The sequence below is a fragment of the Phacochoerus africanus genome, chromosome 15 (assembly GCF_016906955.1).
Source record: "Phacochoerus africanus isolate WHEZ1 chromosome 15, ROS_Pafr_v1, whole genome shotgun sequence".
NCBI classification, from domain to species: domain Eukaryota; kingdom Metazoa; phylum Chordata; class Mammalia; order Artiodactyla; family Suidae; genus Phacochoerus; species Phacochoerus africanus.
Genome location: NC_062558.1, coordinates 74,113,375 through 74,130,909, shown reverse-complemented (window position 1 = coordinate 74,130,909; position 17,535 = coordinate 74,113,375). Strand labels below are relative to the sequence as shown.

Here is a 17,535-nt window from a genome sequence, read left to right as displayed (position 1 = left end):
TACTTAACATTTTCCTTTAAATAAATTTAGCTTAAATACAATTTCTTTTTTTTTCTTTTTTTTTTTTTTAATGGCTGCCCCCGCAGCATATGAAAGTTCCCAGGCTAGGGGTCGAATCAGAGCTGCAGCTGCCAGCCACAGCCACAGCCGCAGCAACTCGGGATCTGAGCCACAGCTTGTGGCAATGTCAGATCCTTTAACTTTCTGAGTGATGCCAGGGGTCAAACCAATATTCTCACGGACGCTGTGTTGGGTTCTTAACCTGCTGAGCCACATTGGGAACTCCTGGATACAATTTAAAAAGAACTTTATATCATTACTGTAAATGGAAAAGCAACATAATTTTCATTAATAATTGATGGCCATAAAAATAAATATGAAAACAGAACACCATTATAAAGTCTTAGGTATCCATGTTGGGCTTGAATCTGCTCCCCCATTAAAGAAGGGGCAAACCAAAGAGTTGAAGGGTCATGACCAACTGTGGACTGAGAATCTGAGATGGGACTTTCTCACATGGCTGACTGTCATTTGCATAGAGATCACCAAGTCCTCAGTGTGGTCCAAGGACCTGTAGCACCAGCATCAACCGGAAAGCTTGTTAAAAATGCAGATCCCTAGGCCCCACCCCAAACCTGCTGAATCAGAACCTGCATCCTAATAAGATCTCCAGGTGACTCGTGGGCACATTACAGTTTGAGAAGTCTGGCCTGTCATTGCTAGATTTGTACATTCCACCCTTGGAGAAAGATGGGCTGAGTTCATTCTCTATTTTATGCATGAGGAGACTAAGGACCAAGAGTGACCTGCCCAGAGTCACTTGGTGAGTTAAGGGCAGCAGTAGATCAGAATCCGATTCTCCAGACTCACTACAGGACAGCATCCTTGAGAGGAAGCCAAGCTCCACATCATCTTTACTTCCTGTGTGACTTTTGAACACATTCTTAACCTCTCTGGGCCTTAGTTTTCTTTTCCGCAAATAACGCCATTCCTCGGAGGTTGTCAGGATTAAACGAGATGATCCTCAGTCAACAGCAGTGTTGGTTGCTACTGTCCTTCTAGAAGACCTCAGGGCCTGCCTAGGCCTCTCTAAGGTCTGGCTCAGGATGTGGCCTCCACCCAGACCGGCTGGGATTGCCTCAGAGCTGTTGGTGGACATGCTGTCAGTATCATTGTGGTTGCTGTTTCTATTCCCTGTGTTGTATGTGTTACCAATGAGTCATCAATTGAATTTAATAATTTAATATCTCAAATCAGTGACTGTGCCTCACTTGGTTATATGCTCCATAGGATTAACTTGGATTTTAATCAAATACAGGTTTTTAAAAGGTGGTTGCCTGGATTGTCAGGAAGAAGGAGGGACTGGCTTAGCATGTCCCAGATTCTACAATCTCTCTCTCTCTCTGTCTCTCTCCCTCCCCCTCTCCCCCCCCTCCCCCTCCCTCTCTCTCTCTCCCTCCCTCTCTCTCTCTCTCTCACACACACACACACACACACACACACACACACACCCACACACACACACACGGTTGTCTCCTTCTTGGGAGGTTGTTGGAATAAGGGACTTCCAGGGATCCTCTCCCTCCTTCTGGGAGCAGCAGAGCTGAAGCACATTCTCGTAATGAATTCTCATGTCAAAACAATGTCTTTGCATCCTCATCACAGCATCTCCTGTTTACTGCCATCCTCGTTTCTGCCTCTTGTGGACATTTTATTTCATGCTTAGAACAACTCTGTTAGGTGGTTGGATCATTTTTGTCCTCGATTTTTTTTTTCAAGTTGAGGGATAATTCACATACCACAGAATTCACCATTTTAAAGTGTAACATTCTCTGATTTTAGTATATTCACAAGGTTGTATAAGGAACACCATGATCGATTTTAGAATATTTTCATCGCCTACAAATAAACCCTGTACCTGTAAGCAGTCACTCCTGATTTCTCCCATCTCCCCCAGCCCCTGGCAACCATGGATCTCCTTTTGTATCTCTGGATTTGCTTTTTCTAGACATTTTGTGTAAAGGGAACCATCTAGTATGTGGCCTCTTGGTGACTGACTTCTTTCGCTTAGCATTTTTTTTTTTCTTTTGGCCTCACTCGAGGCCTGTGGAAGTTCCTGGGCCAGGGATCAAGTCTGCTTCACAGCTGTAACCAGAGCCCCAGCAGCAACAATGCCAGATCCTTAACCCACTGTGTCACAAGGGAACTCCCATCATTTAGCATAATGTTTTTGAAGTTCATCTATGTTGTAACAGTGCTTTGTTCCTTTTTATGGCCAAGTCATGCTCCAACTCCAGTGTTTTGTTTTTCCATTCCTCAGTTGATGCACATTTGAGCTCTTTCTGCTTTCTGGCTGTTGTAAACAGTGCCGCTGTGAACATGCTTGTAGAGGTGTTGCATGAAATCTTGTTCTCATTTTATTGAAGGGGAAACTGAGGCTGGGGTTAAGTAACTTGCCTGAGATCCCACAGCAAGAGAGCCCCGGCCCAAGAAAAGCCTTCATTTGGAGCTGGAGGAATCGAGAGCTCTGGCCCACGCAGTAGGCACCTCTTCCCTTTAAGGTCTCTGGCCGTTCTTGTGTGGTTAGAGCATCTCCTGACTGTTGAGTGTGATGGCTAATGGCCAGGGGCCAGAAGCTCAGCTTTGCTTTGAAGGCAGACACTCTGCAGTTCCATCATTTAGTGGAGAGGCTGGGGCTTCTGCAGCTGGTCAGGGAGAAAGACCTCTGAGAGTCCAGATGCTCATGTGTGCAGTTTCGTCAGCTGCCCCCTGCAGTAGCCCCTCTGAGCTTGGCATCCACGGGATTTTACCCTGTTTCCCACATCCCTATCAGGACTAATCTCACCTAAGCCAGCCTTCTTAACACATTCTCCATGCATAGCTGAATGTTAGGGATGTGACTTATTTTTTTTTATTTTAATTAACTTATTTTCTTTGTATTTCTAGGGCTGCACCCGCAGCATATGGAACTTCCCAGGCTAAGGGTCTAATCAGAGCTGTAGCCGCCGGCCTACACCAGAGTCACAGCAACGTGGGGTCCGAGCCTCGTCTGCAACCTACACCACAGCTCACAGCAATGCGGGATCCTTAACCCACTGAGTGAGGCCAGGGATCGAACATGCTAGTCGTGTTTGCTAACCACTGAGCCACCACAGGAACTCCATGACTTTCTTTAAATTGAGGATATCTTAAGAAGTAATAAGTGCTTACTGTAAAGATGTTATAGGATACAGAGATCTATAAAGTAGGTGGTGAAAAAATCAACACCCCTGGAGTTTCTGTTGTAGCTCAGTGGCTTAAGAATACGACATAGTGTCCATGAGGATGTGGGTTTGATCCCTGGCCTCGCTCGGTGGGTTAAGGACCCAGCCTTGCTGCAAGCTGTGGCATTGGTTGTGGACGAGGCTCAGATCCGGTGTTTCAGTGGCTGTGTGTGGGCCGGCAGCTATAGCTCCAATTCAACCCCTAGCCTGGGAATTTCCATATGCTGCTGGTGCAGCCCCATAAAGGAAAACAAAAGAAAAAAGAATCAGCGCTGCCCCCCCCCCCCACTGCCAGGGCCACGGCCATGTTCAAATTCAGTGGTCTCCCCATGTTCTTAGAAGATGCCATGCACATTTCGCCTTTCCTGAGCACCTTTCTGCCCTTCTCTCTCTAACTCCTCCCTGCCAGGGCCCTGTGTAACTGCTGCTGTGGTAGAACTTTCCGGACTTCTCTCATGCTCGGTGAACTCCCACTCCAGTGACCTTTCCTTTCCAGGAAGCATGACAGAGATGGGAAAAGGCCAGAAAGGTCTTCTCTAGAGATTGGGAATTAAACACCAGCAAAATCCTTAAAGTTCTAGGGCAGGGGATTTGCCAGGAGGCAGTGGGACCAGGGCCTTTTTTGGCCTTAAACTTTCCAGACCTAGTTTGCTGTGTAAACACTGTGTACAAATAACAGTTAGAATCCAGGGAGGAGTTCCCGTTGTGGCTCAGTGGTTAACGAATCCAACTAGTATCCATGAGGATGCAGGTTCGATCCCTGACCTTGCTCAGTGGGTTAGGGATCCGGCGTTGCTGTGACTCTGGCGTAGGCCAGCAGCTGTAGCTTCAATTCGACCCCTAGCCTGGGAACTTCCACATGCCACAGGTTTGGGCCTACAAAGACAAAAGGCAATAAAATAAAACAGCAACACCACCACCACCACCACCACCAACAAAAACCCAGCCTAATTGTGTGCAGTGGTGCATTGACGCCAGTCCTTTAAGATTGTTGTTTTGCTCGCTCTCTGCACCCTGCACCTCCTGGTTCTGGAGATTAAACAGCAGTTCAGAGACCGGCAGTCTGATCTCAGAGTCCTAGCTGTTTACAGTTTTGCTTCTTATGCCAGGATGCCATCTCCCAGCCTCTTGCCCTTGAATACACATGAAGGTGCTAGAGGTTTGATCCTCCAGGAGGGCTGCTAGCTCTTCCCAGCAGGCCCACATCTAAGTTTTCATTTTCGTGTTCCAGAAAAATTGATTTTCTCTAACCCAACCTCCTGAATGAGAGTCTCAACCCTCCCACCCCAGCCCAGGCCCTCTATTCCAATGGCCTTATACAACCCCATGTCTTATTCTGCTAAACTGAGCTTTCTGAGGGTAGGGGAGCCAGACTGCCTGGGTTCTCATTTCAACTCTTCTGTTTACCTACTAGGCCTTGGTTTTTACAGGGGTGAACAGGAGTTCCCTTTTGGCACAGCAGATGAAGGATCTGGTGTTGTCACTGCTATGGCACAAGTTCGATCCCTGCCCTGGGAACTTTTGCATGCTGCAGGCGTGACCAAAAAAACTCCCTAAACCAAGGATGAACATAATATTCCCATTTTATGGGAGTGTTGTGAAGACTAGTTAGAAAAATTGTGTCAGAGGTTCCTATTGTGATGCAACAGGATCGACGCTATCTCTGCCATGGCAGGGATGCAGGTTCAATCCCGGCCCAGAGCAGTGGGTTAGGGATCTGGCATTGCTGCAGCTGTGGCATAGGTTTCGACTCTGGCTTGGAATTGATCCCTGGCCTAGGAACTCCATATGCCACAGGGCGGCCAAAAAAGAAAAGGAAGGAAAAGAAAAATTGTGTCAAATACTTAGAAAAGTCTCAGGCACGTAGGAAGTGCCATATAAAGATAAGCTATTTTTTTTAAAGATTTTAATTTTTTCCATTATAGCTGGTTTACAGTGTTCTGTCAATTTTCTGATGTACAGCAAGGTGACCCTGTCACACATATACATATATACATTCTTTTTCTCACATTATCATGCTCCATCATAAGTGACTAGATGCAGTCCTCAGTGCTACACAGCAGGATCTCCTTGCGAAGATGAGCTATTGTTATATGACCTTTTTGTTAGGACTCTCCTCTGAGCGTGCTAGGAATGAGTATAGAGTGGTGTAGACTAATGTAGGGTTGTGGAAAGAGCACGGGCTTTGGAGTTGGACCACTCTGGGTTCAAATCCCAGCTCTTCACGCGTGGGCCTGGGTGAGCAACTTCACTGAATCTCAGATCCCCTCATTACAGCGCATGTTCTAGCATGTTCTAAGGACAGACAATTCAGAAATGCTTGGCTGCAGCTTGTGGGAGCACTGTCAAAGATCTTTGCTCCGTAGAATCATGGAGTCACAGAATATCCAGTCTTCCTGAGACCCACATCCATGGTCCATACCCACTTTTACACAAGAGGAGATAAGCCCCCTGGAGAAGTCATTTTCTTGAGACCTCACAGCTGAGAGCAGAGGGGCTCCAGCTGCTTCCACACCGAGGGCCACCTGTGCCTCTTTCAGAGCCAGAAACATGTATAAGCAGGAGAGAAGAATGAAGAGACAGTGGCTCTGTCTTGAAATAACCTGGTCTGAGGGAGGGGGGCAGGCACTCAGGGCAAAATAGCTTTCCATGAGTCAGCAAATTCAGAGGCGCCTGCAGAGGCATAGACCAGCCAGCACTGAGTTAATGTGAGGTGCTGTCATGTCACCATCCGTCCGGGCCAAGTCGCCGCAGCTGGTGGAGGCGCAGTCCCTCTAAGCTAGTGACTGTCAAACTCGAGTTGGAGGGCTTGTTAAAGCATAGGTGGCCCGACCCCACCCCCAGAGCTTCTGCTTCTGTAGGGCTGGTGTAGGGCCTGAGAATGTGCATTTCTAACAGGGTCTGAGGAGAGGCTGATGCTGTAGGTCTGGGGACTCCACTTTGAGATCCACTCTGTTGAGTAGTTCTTGCTACTGAGAGTGGTCCTTGGACCTGCCTGACAGAAATACAGGTCCAGGCCTGCAGCATCAGAAACCTGTCTTTGCAGGATCCCCAGGTAATCTGTTGACACGCTGTGGTTTGAGAGGTGATGGCATAGTGCAGAGTTCTCTTCCCTGGCTGCATGTTAGGATGACATGGGGAGCTTGAGAACCCCTGATTCCCAAGCCCCAGCTCTTAGTAATTAAGTTGGAATCTCTGGGAATGAGGCTTAGGTATCAAGAGTCTGTAAAGCTCCCCAGGAGGTTGGCCCAGGGTGGGGCCAAGTCTGAGAACCACCAGCTGGAATCCGCAATGGCAGCTGCAAGGGGTCTCACAGGTGATCAGCTCTAACCTTGGCATTTACCTGAGATGCAGACCAAGGGTATAAGAGCCAAAGGGTCCTGCTTGAGGTCCACAGCCAATAAATGATATATCTAGGCTCTGGATAACTCTTTCAACTCTAAGTCCCCTTAATATAGCTCCATGGTAACTGCAATATACCAGTGACCACAGGAATCCACTGTAAATCTTGAAAGACCTGTGTGCTCCCTGGAACTCATTGTTTTCTTTCAGAGCAGCTGATCATCCCAAGTGAGAATTGCATATTGTAGGGAGGCTGTGTACATAGCAGCTGGGACCGTGAGCTCCAGGCCAGCCCTGCCACTTACTAACCAAGCCTGGAGCTCTGTGTCTCAGATTCTTCCTCTAGAAACAAAGATGGGGATAATAAATAGTTTCCACCTCACAAAGCCATAGTGAGGATTAAGAGTTAATATCCTACTACTCGGCCATAGAAGAGGATGAAATTTGGCCATCTGCAACCACATGGATAGACTGGGAGGGTTTTCTGCTTTGTGAAACAAGTCAGAGAAAGACAAACACTATTGATACCACTTATATGTGGAGTCTGAAAACAAACAAACTATTGACTATAACAAAAAAGAAACAGACTCACAGATACAGAGAACAGACTAATGGTTACCAGTGGGAAGAGGGAAGGGGCAGAGGGCAAAATAGGGGTAGGGGAGTAAGAGGCACAAACTATTATGTATAAATAAATAAACTACAAGGCTATATTGTACAGCATAGGGAATATAGCCAATATTTTTAAACTATAAATGGAGTATAACCTTTAAAAATTGGGAATCACGATTGTGCACTTGAAACTTATAATATTGTACATCAACTGTACCTCAATAAATAAAAATAAATTTAAAAATTAAAGCTGAGATCACTGACTTGCATGTAGAAAGCACTTTATAAATGTTATTATTTCATTAACATGGGTGACCTTGGATAAATCATGTGACCTTGAGCAATCCAGTCTTTAACTTCTCTGTGACTCAGTTTCCTCCTCTGTTCAAGGAGGGTAAGTATAGAGCTGCCCCTACAGAGTAGTCGCGAGGAGTAGATGAGATTGTAGGTCTAAGGTTCTGAGCAGTTTCAGACACACAGCTGATGTCAGTGAATGGTAGCTGTGGTCATTCAGGACAGACTGAGAGCCTGCACAGGAGTCGGTTCTGGATGGGCCAGAGTCTGGGTTGGGCTGGTCCCAATTCTCTGAAGGAAGCATCTAAAGTCATGGGGATTGGAGTTCCCTAGTGTCCTAGCAGTAAGGATTCAATGTTGTCACTGCTGTGGCTCAGGTTCGATCCCTGGTCCGGGAACGTTTGCATGCTGCGGGCACAGCCAAAAAGAGTCATGGGGATTGAGGTTTCTGGCATGTTTTGCCTGGAGTAAAGCTTATAGTGTCCTTCATCCTCATGCATGTAAAGCATTTTCATGCAGGGGAAAATATCTATATGTGAGCCAAAAGGGCAGAAGGAACATTAGGTAGTAGCAGGGTAGCAGTTATCATATAGTTGATGAAAGAACTCTCTAATGGTTAAAACCATTCTGTGGGAGGGAGGTGAGCCCCCCATCAGCAGAAGTGTTCAATAAGAACTCTGTGCCCTCTGATGGAGACATTGTGAGAATTTTAGGTCTGAGCTTGGAGGCTGCATTACTCAGTGTTCTCAAGCTTGCTTATTGATAAAAATCACCTGGGAATACTTGTTAAAAACACAAATTCTTGGGAATTCCCCCTTTGGCACAGTGGAAACGAATCCAATTAGTATCCATGAGGATGTGGGTTTGATCCCTGGCCTCGCTCAGTGGATTAAGGATCCGGCGTTGCCATGAGCTGTAGTGTAGGTCGTAGATGCGGCTCAGATCCTGAGTTGCTGCAGCTGTGGTGTAGGATAGCAGCTGCAGCTCTCCTAGCCTGAGAACTTCCATATGCCGTGGGTGTGGCCCTACAGAGCAAAACAACAAAAACAAACCTGCCACAAATTCCCTGGTCCCATTCCAGACCCACTGAGGGAGTAGGGGCCTAGGAATCAGCTCTCCAGCTGATTCTTACTGGAAAGTTTGGGAAAGTTGGGCTAAATGACTTTCAACCTTCTTCTAATCCTGAGATTCTCTGAAAAAAGTCATTTGTGAAAAGAGACATTTTGTGAAAAAGAAGACGTTCTGGGTGGGAGCGGGTCACACTGGTGGCATATTTCCTCCTACAGCCTTGGTCAGGCCATGGAGCCCAGGCACCTGCCAGCCTGTGTCCCCAACACTTTCTCCTTGGGCTCTGTGACTCTGTTGCCAGGGGCTCTGGGACTCTCGCTGCTCCCCCGCAGGGTCCTTCCACCGGGCCCACCTCTGAGCCGGGACTAAGCAGGGGTCAGAGTTCCGTATTTTTAAGGAACAACACAAGCTTCACACCCCCCCACCCCCCGACCCCCTGCCCCCGACTTCCCGCAGAACGTTCTGTTTACTGCTTGGATTTTGTTGGTTTTGCCCACGAGTTACTTTTCATCAGGCATTCATTAGACTTGATGAGATAACCTTTAATGAAGGACCCATGCATTTTGAATTAAAAAGCTTCTTTATTAACACAAAGTACTATTCTAAATTAGAGGTTTGGGGATGTGCAATTTGGCCTTCTGGCAATAATAATTATGAAGATAATTATGCCTTGTGTTTATTATAGTGCCTTCCCCCCAAGGGTCTCTGGTCTCTGCTATAGCTCAGGTGTTGGTGGGGACGCATGGGGTGGAGCACTGGGGAAAGGCACACTCAAGTGAATCCAGCTGCCACCCAGCTGTTGATGGAGGCCCCTATGGTTAGTATCCCCGAGTCCCTGGTGGAGTCTGTGGGCATGTAGGCACCATCAGGGAGCTTGAAACCATTATGGGGCTGGAGCCTTCCTTTCTGGTGAGGCTCCAGGAAATTGCAGGAGGAGGCAGGGCTCAAAGGTGGAGCCCCAGAGGGCCTTCGCTCACGCCATGGCCCTTGCCTTATAATCTCTCATCAGTGTGCAGCTGGAATCTAGGGCCACCAATTGTTCTGAGTTGTCTGGGACCAAGGAGGAGTCCACCAGGATGTAGGACTTGGGGTGCTAAAATCAGAAACATCTTGGGCAAACTGGGACAAGTTGATCACCCTCCTGAAATCTTTGTGCTCCAGTTCTTTGCAACTCCATCACCTCTCCCCAAATGATCTTGGACAATTATCAGCAGAGGCCTCATTGTTCTCCTGAGAGGGTCACTCCTGGTTGTTATGGGAATTTAATGAGTTAATACATAAAAAGCACCTACCCCTGGCACATAGTACTTGTGACATTAGCTTTGCTTGTTCTTTTGAGTGGACTGAGACCTTTGAGGCCACTCGGCCTCCATCTGGTGCAGGGGTCCTCTCTGGTGACCCTGCCTGATCACCCAAGATGTAACATCCCTTCTTCATGTGTGGCCTTTTCCTATAACTGGTGAACCAGCCCCTATGCTGTTGGCTCTGAGGACCCAGAGAGGATGGGACTCTTTTCTTGGTGACATCCCATGGATCCTTGAGGACCACTCACCTGTCTCCAGCCTGGGTCTCCTCTTCCCTGGGCAGGTCTCCCTTCATGGGACCTGGCCCCTGACTGCATCCTAGTTGTGTCCCCCAGAAGTGGTGCTATCTGCCTCCGTAAGCCCCAGGGCCCAGCCTTGAACTTGGCTGAGCTCTGGGGGCTTTTCTTTGCCACGGACAGGTATAGCAGGTATAGAAGGTACCCATCCTTTGAATTAGACCTGGAGAAGAATTTTCTGAGGACAAAAGTCTCATGAAGAAGGCCGCAGGGCCTCTGTCCCCAGATCCTGGGTGCTGAGCTGGAAAGGCCAACAAGAGTTTGTAGCCAAGCCCCTGCTCAGCAGGGACTCCTCCTTCTCTGGCCCAGAGGTAGGTCCCCTGCACGTGCTTGACTCAAGGCGGTGGGATAGCACAATGGTTAGGACCCCCAGCTGCCTGATCAGCCTAATTTGCATTCAAATCTTACTTCCCTACTTTCAGCTGAGGGACTTTGGGCAAGTCACTTGCAATGTCCTTATATGTACAGAAGGGTTACAAGCTAGCTCATATGAAATAGTGACTGGGGGAGTTCCCGTCGTGGCACAGTGGAAATGAATCTGACTAGGAACCATGAGGTTTTCAGGTTTAATCCCTGGCCTTGCTCAGTGGCTTGAGGAGCCGGCATTGCCGTGAGCTGTTGTGTAGGTTGCAGATGTGGCTCAGATCTGGCGTTGCTGTGGCTGTGGCTGTGGCCTAGGCCGGCAGCTGCAGCTCCAGCTCCTATTAGACCCCTAGCCTGGGAACCTCCATATGCCCATGGGTGTGGCCCTAAAAGGAGAAAAAGACAAAGAGAAAAGAAAAAAGAAAGAAATAGTGACTGGTACTATTTACAGTTACTGTTATCCTCATCCCCCAGGGAATGGCTGTGAATTGTTTTGCTCCTTCTGCTCAGATGGGAAGTTGCCTGGGCCAAGTTGAGGTTTGCTCCTTCCTGTCTGGGTACCTGAATCTCCATATTCTTGTCCCAGAGGGACATGAAGCACTGTTCCCCGAGATGATGGTCTTCTCTTCCCAGCATGGGGAGTTCACCGGCTGGGTTAGTGGCTGGTGACATGGCCTGGCTGGAGGGTGTTGGCATCACATCCCAGCCAGACTGTTTTGAGCAGGTGTTTCATGGCGCACCTTCCTTCCTGTGCACCAAAGCATGGAGGAAACGGATGGAACTGCCAAGAACCAAACCAAAACAATAAACAGGATGGGAGTTCCCCGTTGTGGCTCAGCGGTAATGAACCCAACTAGTATCCATGGGGATGCAGGTTTAATCCCTGGCCTCTCTCATTGGGTTAAGGATCTGACATTGCTGCAAGTTATGGTGTAGGTTGAAGAGGTGGCTCGGATCTGGTGTTACTGTGGCTGGCAGCTGCAGCTCTGATTCAACCCCTAGCCTGGGAACTTCCATATGCCCTAGGTGCCACACCACCACCACCACCACCACCCCCACCGCCAAAAAACATAGGGAAGCCACAGGGCACAGTGCAGAATGGTGCCTGGCACACAGTACGGCCTTGATAGCTCTCTGTGGAAGGCAAATGAAAGTAGCAAATGTGGATGCATTCTGGGCCCTCAGCAGCCTCTAGGTGTGGGGCCATGTGCTCCTGTGACTATGTCAGCGGCCAAATGAGGCAAGGCTGTGTGTTGCTTGCACCAGGGACTGGGAGCGTAGGGTGGTTGGGATGGCTTGTGGCAAGCCCAGGTGGGAGGAACGAGGCTGAGGGCTGGACGTTTCTGGGCTGATCTCAATAAGACACCTGCTTTGAGGACCCTTGGAAATAGCTTGAACAGCTTGGTGGCTTTCTGTCTCTTCTGCCTTCATCGTGAGCAGGGAGCAGGGGTGCATTGTATGATTCTTCAGTGATGTCTGAGTCCTGAAAGTTCCATTTCCTAGCTTCTGCTCCATTTCAAGACACAGATCGACTGTCTTTCTTTCACAGATCTTCCTTCTCTGTTTCTCACTTTGACAGGGAGCTGACCCACTTTATCCTTGAATTGGCCAGGTTATTTTTTCCAATAAAAGCTCTTTTTATGATACCTTTATTTTTTCTATTTTTAAAATTTATGTATTTATTTATTTAGTCTTTTTAGGGCCATACCTGCAGCTTAAGTTCCCAGGCTAGGGGTGGAATTGAAGCTTCAGCTGCTGGTCTGCACCACAGCCACAGCAATGCCAGATCTGAGCTGCATCTGCGACCTACGCCACAGCTCACAGCAATGCCAGATCCTTAACCCACTGAGCGAGGCCAGGGATAGAACCTGCAACCTCATTGGTTGGATTCATTTCTGCTGAGCCACGATGGGAACTCCCTTTGTGATTCTTTTATGGCTTCGAGGTTTAGAAAGTCATCCTCTATTAGGAGGTTGTATGAATGTTCAATTATGTTTACTTCAGACTTTGTTTAATTTCAAAAACTATTTAAAATATAATTCTAGGGAGTTCCCTTGTGGCTTTAGCAGGTTAATGATCTGGTGCTGTCACTGCAGTAGCTCAGACCCCTGGCCCAGGAACAGGTGCAGCCAAAAAAAAAAAAAAAAAAGAAAGAAAATAGAATTCTATCTCGAGTTTTGTTTTGATTCTTTGGTTAACTTAGAGTCTTTCTCTTGTTTGGGTTCCCAAAATTACTGATTTGTTATTCTGATGTCAGTTATTATTCCTTCCCTTCCCAAATTTATTTGTGAATCCTCCTTTAGCATTTATTAAGTTAAGACATGTTATTTATGGACTGTACTTTCTGGACTGTGCATTTTCTTTCTATGATCTTTTTTTTTTGTCTTTTTAGGGCTGCACCCATGGCACACGGAGGTTCCCAGGCTAGGGGTCGAATTGGAGCACACAGGATCCCAGCCACATCTGCAACCTACACAGCTCACGGCAAAGCTGGATCCTTAACCCACTGAGTGAGGCCAGGTATCGAACCTGCATCCTCGTGGATACTAGTCAGATTATTTTCTGCTGAGATTATGATCTATTTTTTCCTGTTATCCTCTATTTTAATTACTATAGCTTTATAAAATTTGTTATCACTCCATCTTGTCTTTTAGAGAATCTTGCTTGCTTATTCCTCAGTTGAAATTTAAAACTATTTCATTAAGGAGTTCCCATTGTGGCTCAGTGGGAGTACCCCAACTAGTATCCATGAGGATGTGGGTTCAATCCCTGGCCTCGCCCAGTGGATTAAGGATCTGGCATTGCCAAAAGCTGTGATGTAGGTCACAGATGTGGCTCATATCTGGTGTTGCTGTGGCTGTGGTGTAGCCTGGCAGCTGCAGTTCCGTTTTGACCCCTAACCTGGGAACTTCCATATGCCACAGGTGTGGCCCTAAAAAGAAAGAAAGAAAGAGAAAAACTATTTCATCCAGTTTAAAAAACAAACAAACAAAAAAACTTTTGGGATTTGAGCAGGAATTCCATTAAACAATTTGTAAATTTTTTTAAAAAATCACCATTGGGAGTTCCCTGATGGACTGGTGGTTAAGGATCCGGCATTGCCCCTGCTGTGGCTTAGGTCACTACTGTGACACAGATTCAATCCCTGGCCCAGGATCTAATTTCTTGCTGTGGATATGGCCAAAAAAAAATCACCTTCAGTTCAATATTTTGACATGTCCCTGAATGTTGTATATGTTCATGTATAAATCTAATTTAAAAATCTCTTTGTGAACTTTTCTACCTTTCTTGATATTGGTCACATACATTTTCCATTATGCTTTTCTCTATTTTATATTATTTTATCTTTATTGAAAAAAAATCTTTTTTTGCTTTTTAGGGCCGCACCCATGGCATATGGAAGTTCCCAAGCTAGGGGTCGAATTAGAGCTGCAGCTGCTGGCCTACACCACAGCCACAGCAACGCAGGATCCAAACCATGTCTGAAATCTACACTACAGCTCATGGCAATGCCGAATCCTTAACCCACTGAGCAAGGCCAGGGATCAAACCCGCGACTTCATGGTTATTAGTCGGATTCATTTCCGCTATGCCACAGCAGGAACTCCTCTATTTTATATTATATCGCGGTTTGGAATAGAATCCTTAAAAACTATAGTTATTGCCAGCATTTAGGTTTAACCATTTGAGGAACTGCCAGGCTCTTCTCCACAGAGGTTTCCCTGCCGCCTCTTGGACAGGCTTGTCTTCAGAGTCACAGGACAGGGAAGAAAGTCAAACCACAGAGTCTGTGCAAATTGCCTGTTTTCAAAGCAGCAGACTATTATAAATATCCTTAAGACTACAGCTTCACCGTCGAGTCTGATGATCCCAGAGAAAGTTGTGGATCCTGTGAGGCCTCAAGCTCACGGCTATGAGTGCTGGTCATCGGGTGCCTTCTGCGTTCTGGCTAGCAGACTGTGCTCTTAGAGAAGGTGCTAGAATAAACTCTAAGGTTCAGGGTTCAAGACTGGGTGACACGGAGTTCCCATCGTGGTACAGTGGAAACGAATCTGACTAGGAACCATATAGGTTTCGGGTTCAATCCCTGGCCTTGCTCAGTGGGTTAAGGATCCGGCGTTGCCGTGAGCCATGGTGTAGGTCGCAGACGAGGCTGGGATCTGGTGTTGCTGTGGCTGTGGTGTAGGCCGGTGGCTACAGCTCTGATTAGACCCCTAGCCTGGGAACCTCCATATGCCGCTGGTGCGGCCCTAAAAGGACAAAAGACAAAAAAAAGAACGGGTGACATATAGTGATGAAGGCTCTTGGAGGAGGGGTGGGGGTCTCAAGCCTGGGACAGGGAAGATGGGGGAGGGAAAGGAGACTGGGAGGAGAAAGAGGGTGTCGGGGGTTTGGAGTTTGGGGTAGGTCCATGGGCAGCTGTGACTGCTAACGCTGACCTATGTCCTTTGGCTGCAGATCTGGCCGAGTGCAAGCTGGTTTCCTTCCCCATCGGCATCTACAAGGTCCTGCGGAATGTCACCGACCAGATCCACCTCATCACGCTGGCCAACAATGAGCTCAAGTCCCTCACCAGCAAGTTCATGACGACTTTCTCTCAGCTCCGAGGTAGGTCCTGGTCAGCTCAGGCCAGGAGCGCAAGCTGGCCCTCGTCTTCCAGCTCCAGCCCTGTCTGAGCAGTGTCAACAGGATCAGCTAGATTCAGGAAACCGCTCCCAGGGGAGACTTTAAGGCTGAACCTATGCCTTCCCTGCAGCTGGACATTTCTAAGTATCACTCCTGCCTCCAGCAGCCTGTGAATCAGACTGACTAATGGCCAAGGGGGCGGATCCTGGAGTGATTCTCTTGTTCTAAACAGACCAGCGGGGTATTTGGCGTCCTGCAGCTCAGGAATAAATATTTCTCGGTAGACTTGAATGAGTGCCCTTCTGACTCCCCCAGTCTGCTTTGTTCTCGCACGTTGCTTTCTCGGTTCAGGAGTGACAGATGCCAGGGATGTTGTTTCCTCTGCTGTGCACACACAGAGCAAGCAGCCACGGATGCTCAGCAGAGAGGTGGGTGGGAGGCCAGCAGGTCCGCCTTGTAGATTCGTTTGAAAGGGCGCCTGCGGGTGGACGAGCAGGATGCAGTAGCCACTGCAATGCCCACTCCCCTGCTGCTGCTTTCTTACCCGGGTGAGATGGGTCCTCCCAGCCAGCAGGGCCCTCAGAGCAGCAGCTCTCAGCCTGGCTGAAGTCAGAATCACCTGACGAGCTTTTCTCCAGATACCATGGCCTTGCCTTCACCCCAAGACCCATTGAATCACAATGTCTGGATGTGGGTCTGGGCGTAGGCATTGGTTAAAACCTGTTATCGGTCATTCTGAAGGGCTGGCAGCCAAGTTGGAGACCATAGTTCAGGAGTTATAAACACAAATGCCCAAGAGACTAGCAGGTAAGTAATGGGTGACTCTGATTGGGCCTGTGACAAGTGAGGCTGGTGGGGACTGAGGCCAACTGATCGGTGCCCTGCTCCGCCTTTGCCAGATGTGCCCTGGGATTGTTCTGATTGTGTTATTAAATTGAATCTGCAAATAGGGATGCTTTCATGAATTTTATCAATTTTTATATAATCTGGCAGCCAATAAAGCACATTTTGCAAGTTAGATTTAGCTTATGGGCCAAGTTGGGAGAGTCTCCCATAGCGTGGTAGAGCTGTCTCCGCTGTCTCATTTGATGGGTGGAGGAGGAAAGTCAGGAAGAGGAGGGACTGGTCCAGGGTCTGAGAGCCATACACCCAGGTTGCCCACTTCCCAGCCAGGGCTGTCTTTCCAGGCCACCTATATTAGCTCAAGGACCCCTGAGAGAGGACTTGACCTTCAGCAGCACCTTGTGGGATGAATAAGTGAGCCCACTCCAGGGGGCGTGGCAGCCAGTGCTGGAGAAATGTGCTTGGGGCCCCGTATTCTTGCCTCAGCTGTGGAAATATTTACCATAGCTCTCTTTCATCCGAATCTGATGAAGGGTGCTGTTTGAACTCTCTCCTGTGTTCTGGTGGCTCCTACCTTCCTCATGCTGCTTGGGATAACCAAGGGAAGGCCGTGGTGTGCCCAGTAATTGGATTTCACAGAGGCAGCAGTGGACTGAGTGGTGGCAAAAAGGCAGGCATGGGCTGGAGCTGTGGACCCGCCTGGTTCCCACAGAGGTGGCTCTGGGCCCCAGCCTTTGCCGTGGTTTCTCTTTCAAAGAGAAAAACCTCTCCTTTTATGTGTGAGGGGGAGGCTTGCATAGGCTTTGCTGGGGTCCATACCACCTGCTAGCATCCTCTTCTGGGTTCCTGCCTTGGTGCTGGGGAGAGAGCTACCTGCTTGCTCCCTGTCTGCTAAGTTGTCATCTGTGGGGACCCTAGGGACTTTCCTTTGCTAGGGTCATGGCCACTTCAGAGTTGGGTCACCTTTATCTTTTTTTTTTTTTTCTTTTTAGGGCTACCCCCGTGGCATATGGAAGTTCTCAGGCTAGGGGTCCAATTGGAGCTATAGCCGCTGGCCTATGCCATAGCCACAGCAACGCAGGATCGGAGCCATGTCTGTGACCTACACCACAGCTCACGACAATGCCAGATCTTTAACCCACTGAGCGAGGCCAGGCTTCGAACCTGAGTCCTCATGGATGCTAGTTGGGTTCGTTAACCGCTGAGCCACGATGGGAATGCCCAGAGTTGGGTCACCTTTAAATGATTACATCCCCTTGACTTCCTTCACCAATCTTATGGCGAGAAAAAGCGAGACCTGGAGAGGACAGTGGCACAGATAGAATCTGTCCAAAGGGCAAGTGGACCCCGAAGAGAGTGGGTCCCCATGTCTGGCTGTGGCTCTTCCAACCCCTCTCCTCCTGTGTCCCTATCTCCCCACTTCCTCCTGATGCCAGTCATTTGGCCCTTTTTATTTTATTTTATTTTATTTTTTTTTTCTTTTTAAGGCTGCACCTGAGGCACATGGAGGTTCCCAGACTAGGG

General features: G+C 48.2%; 1 protein-coding gene across 2 annotated transcripts in view; it reads left to right on the top strand.

Annotated features, from left to right (window-relative positions):
• LRRC20 (leucine rich repeat containing 20) overlaps positions 1 to 17,535 on the top strand; it is an 82,977-nt gene that overhangs the window by 21,028 nt on the left and 44,414 nt on the right. For both annotated transcript variants that reach the window (XM_047761758.1, XM_047761759.1), the window contains one exon: positions 15,001 to 15,150. In XM_047761758.1, coding sequence (XP_047617714.1) covers positions 15,001 to 15,150 — 150 coding nt within the window. The remainder of the gene's footprint in view (positions 1 to 15,000; positions 15,151 to 17,535) is intronic.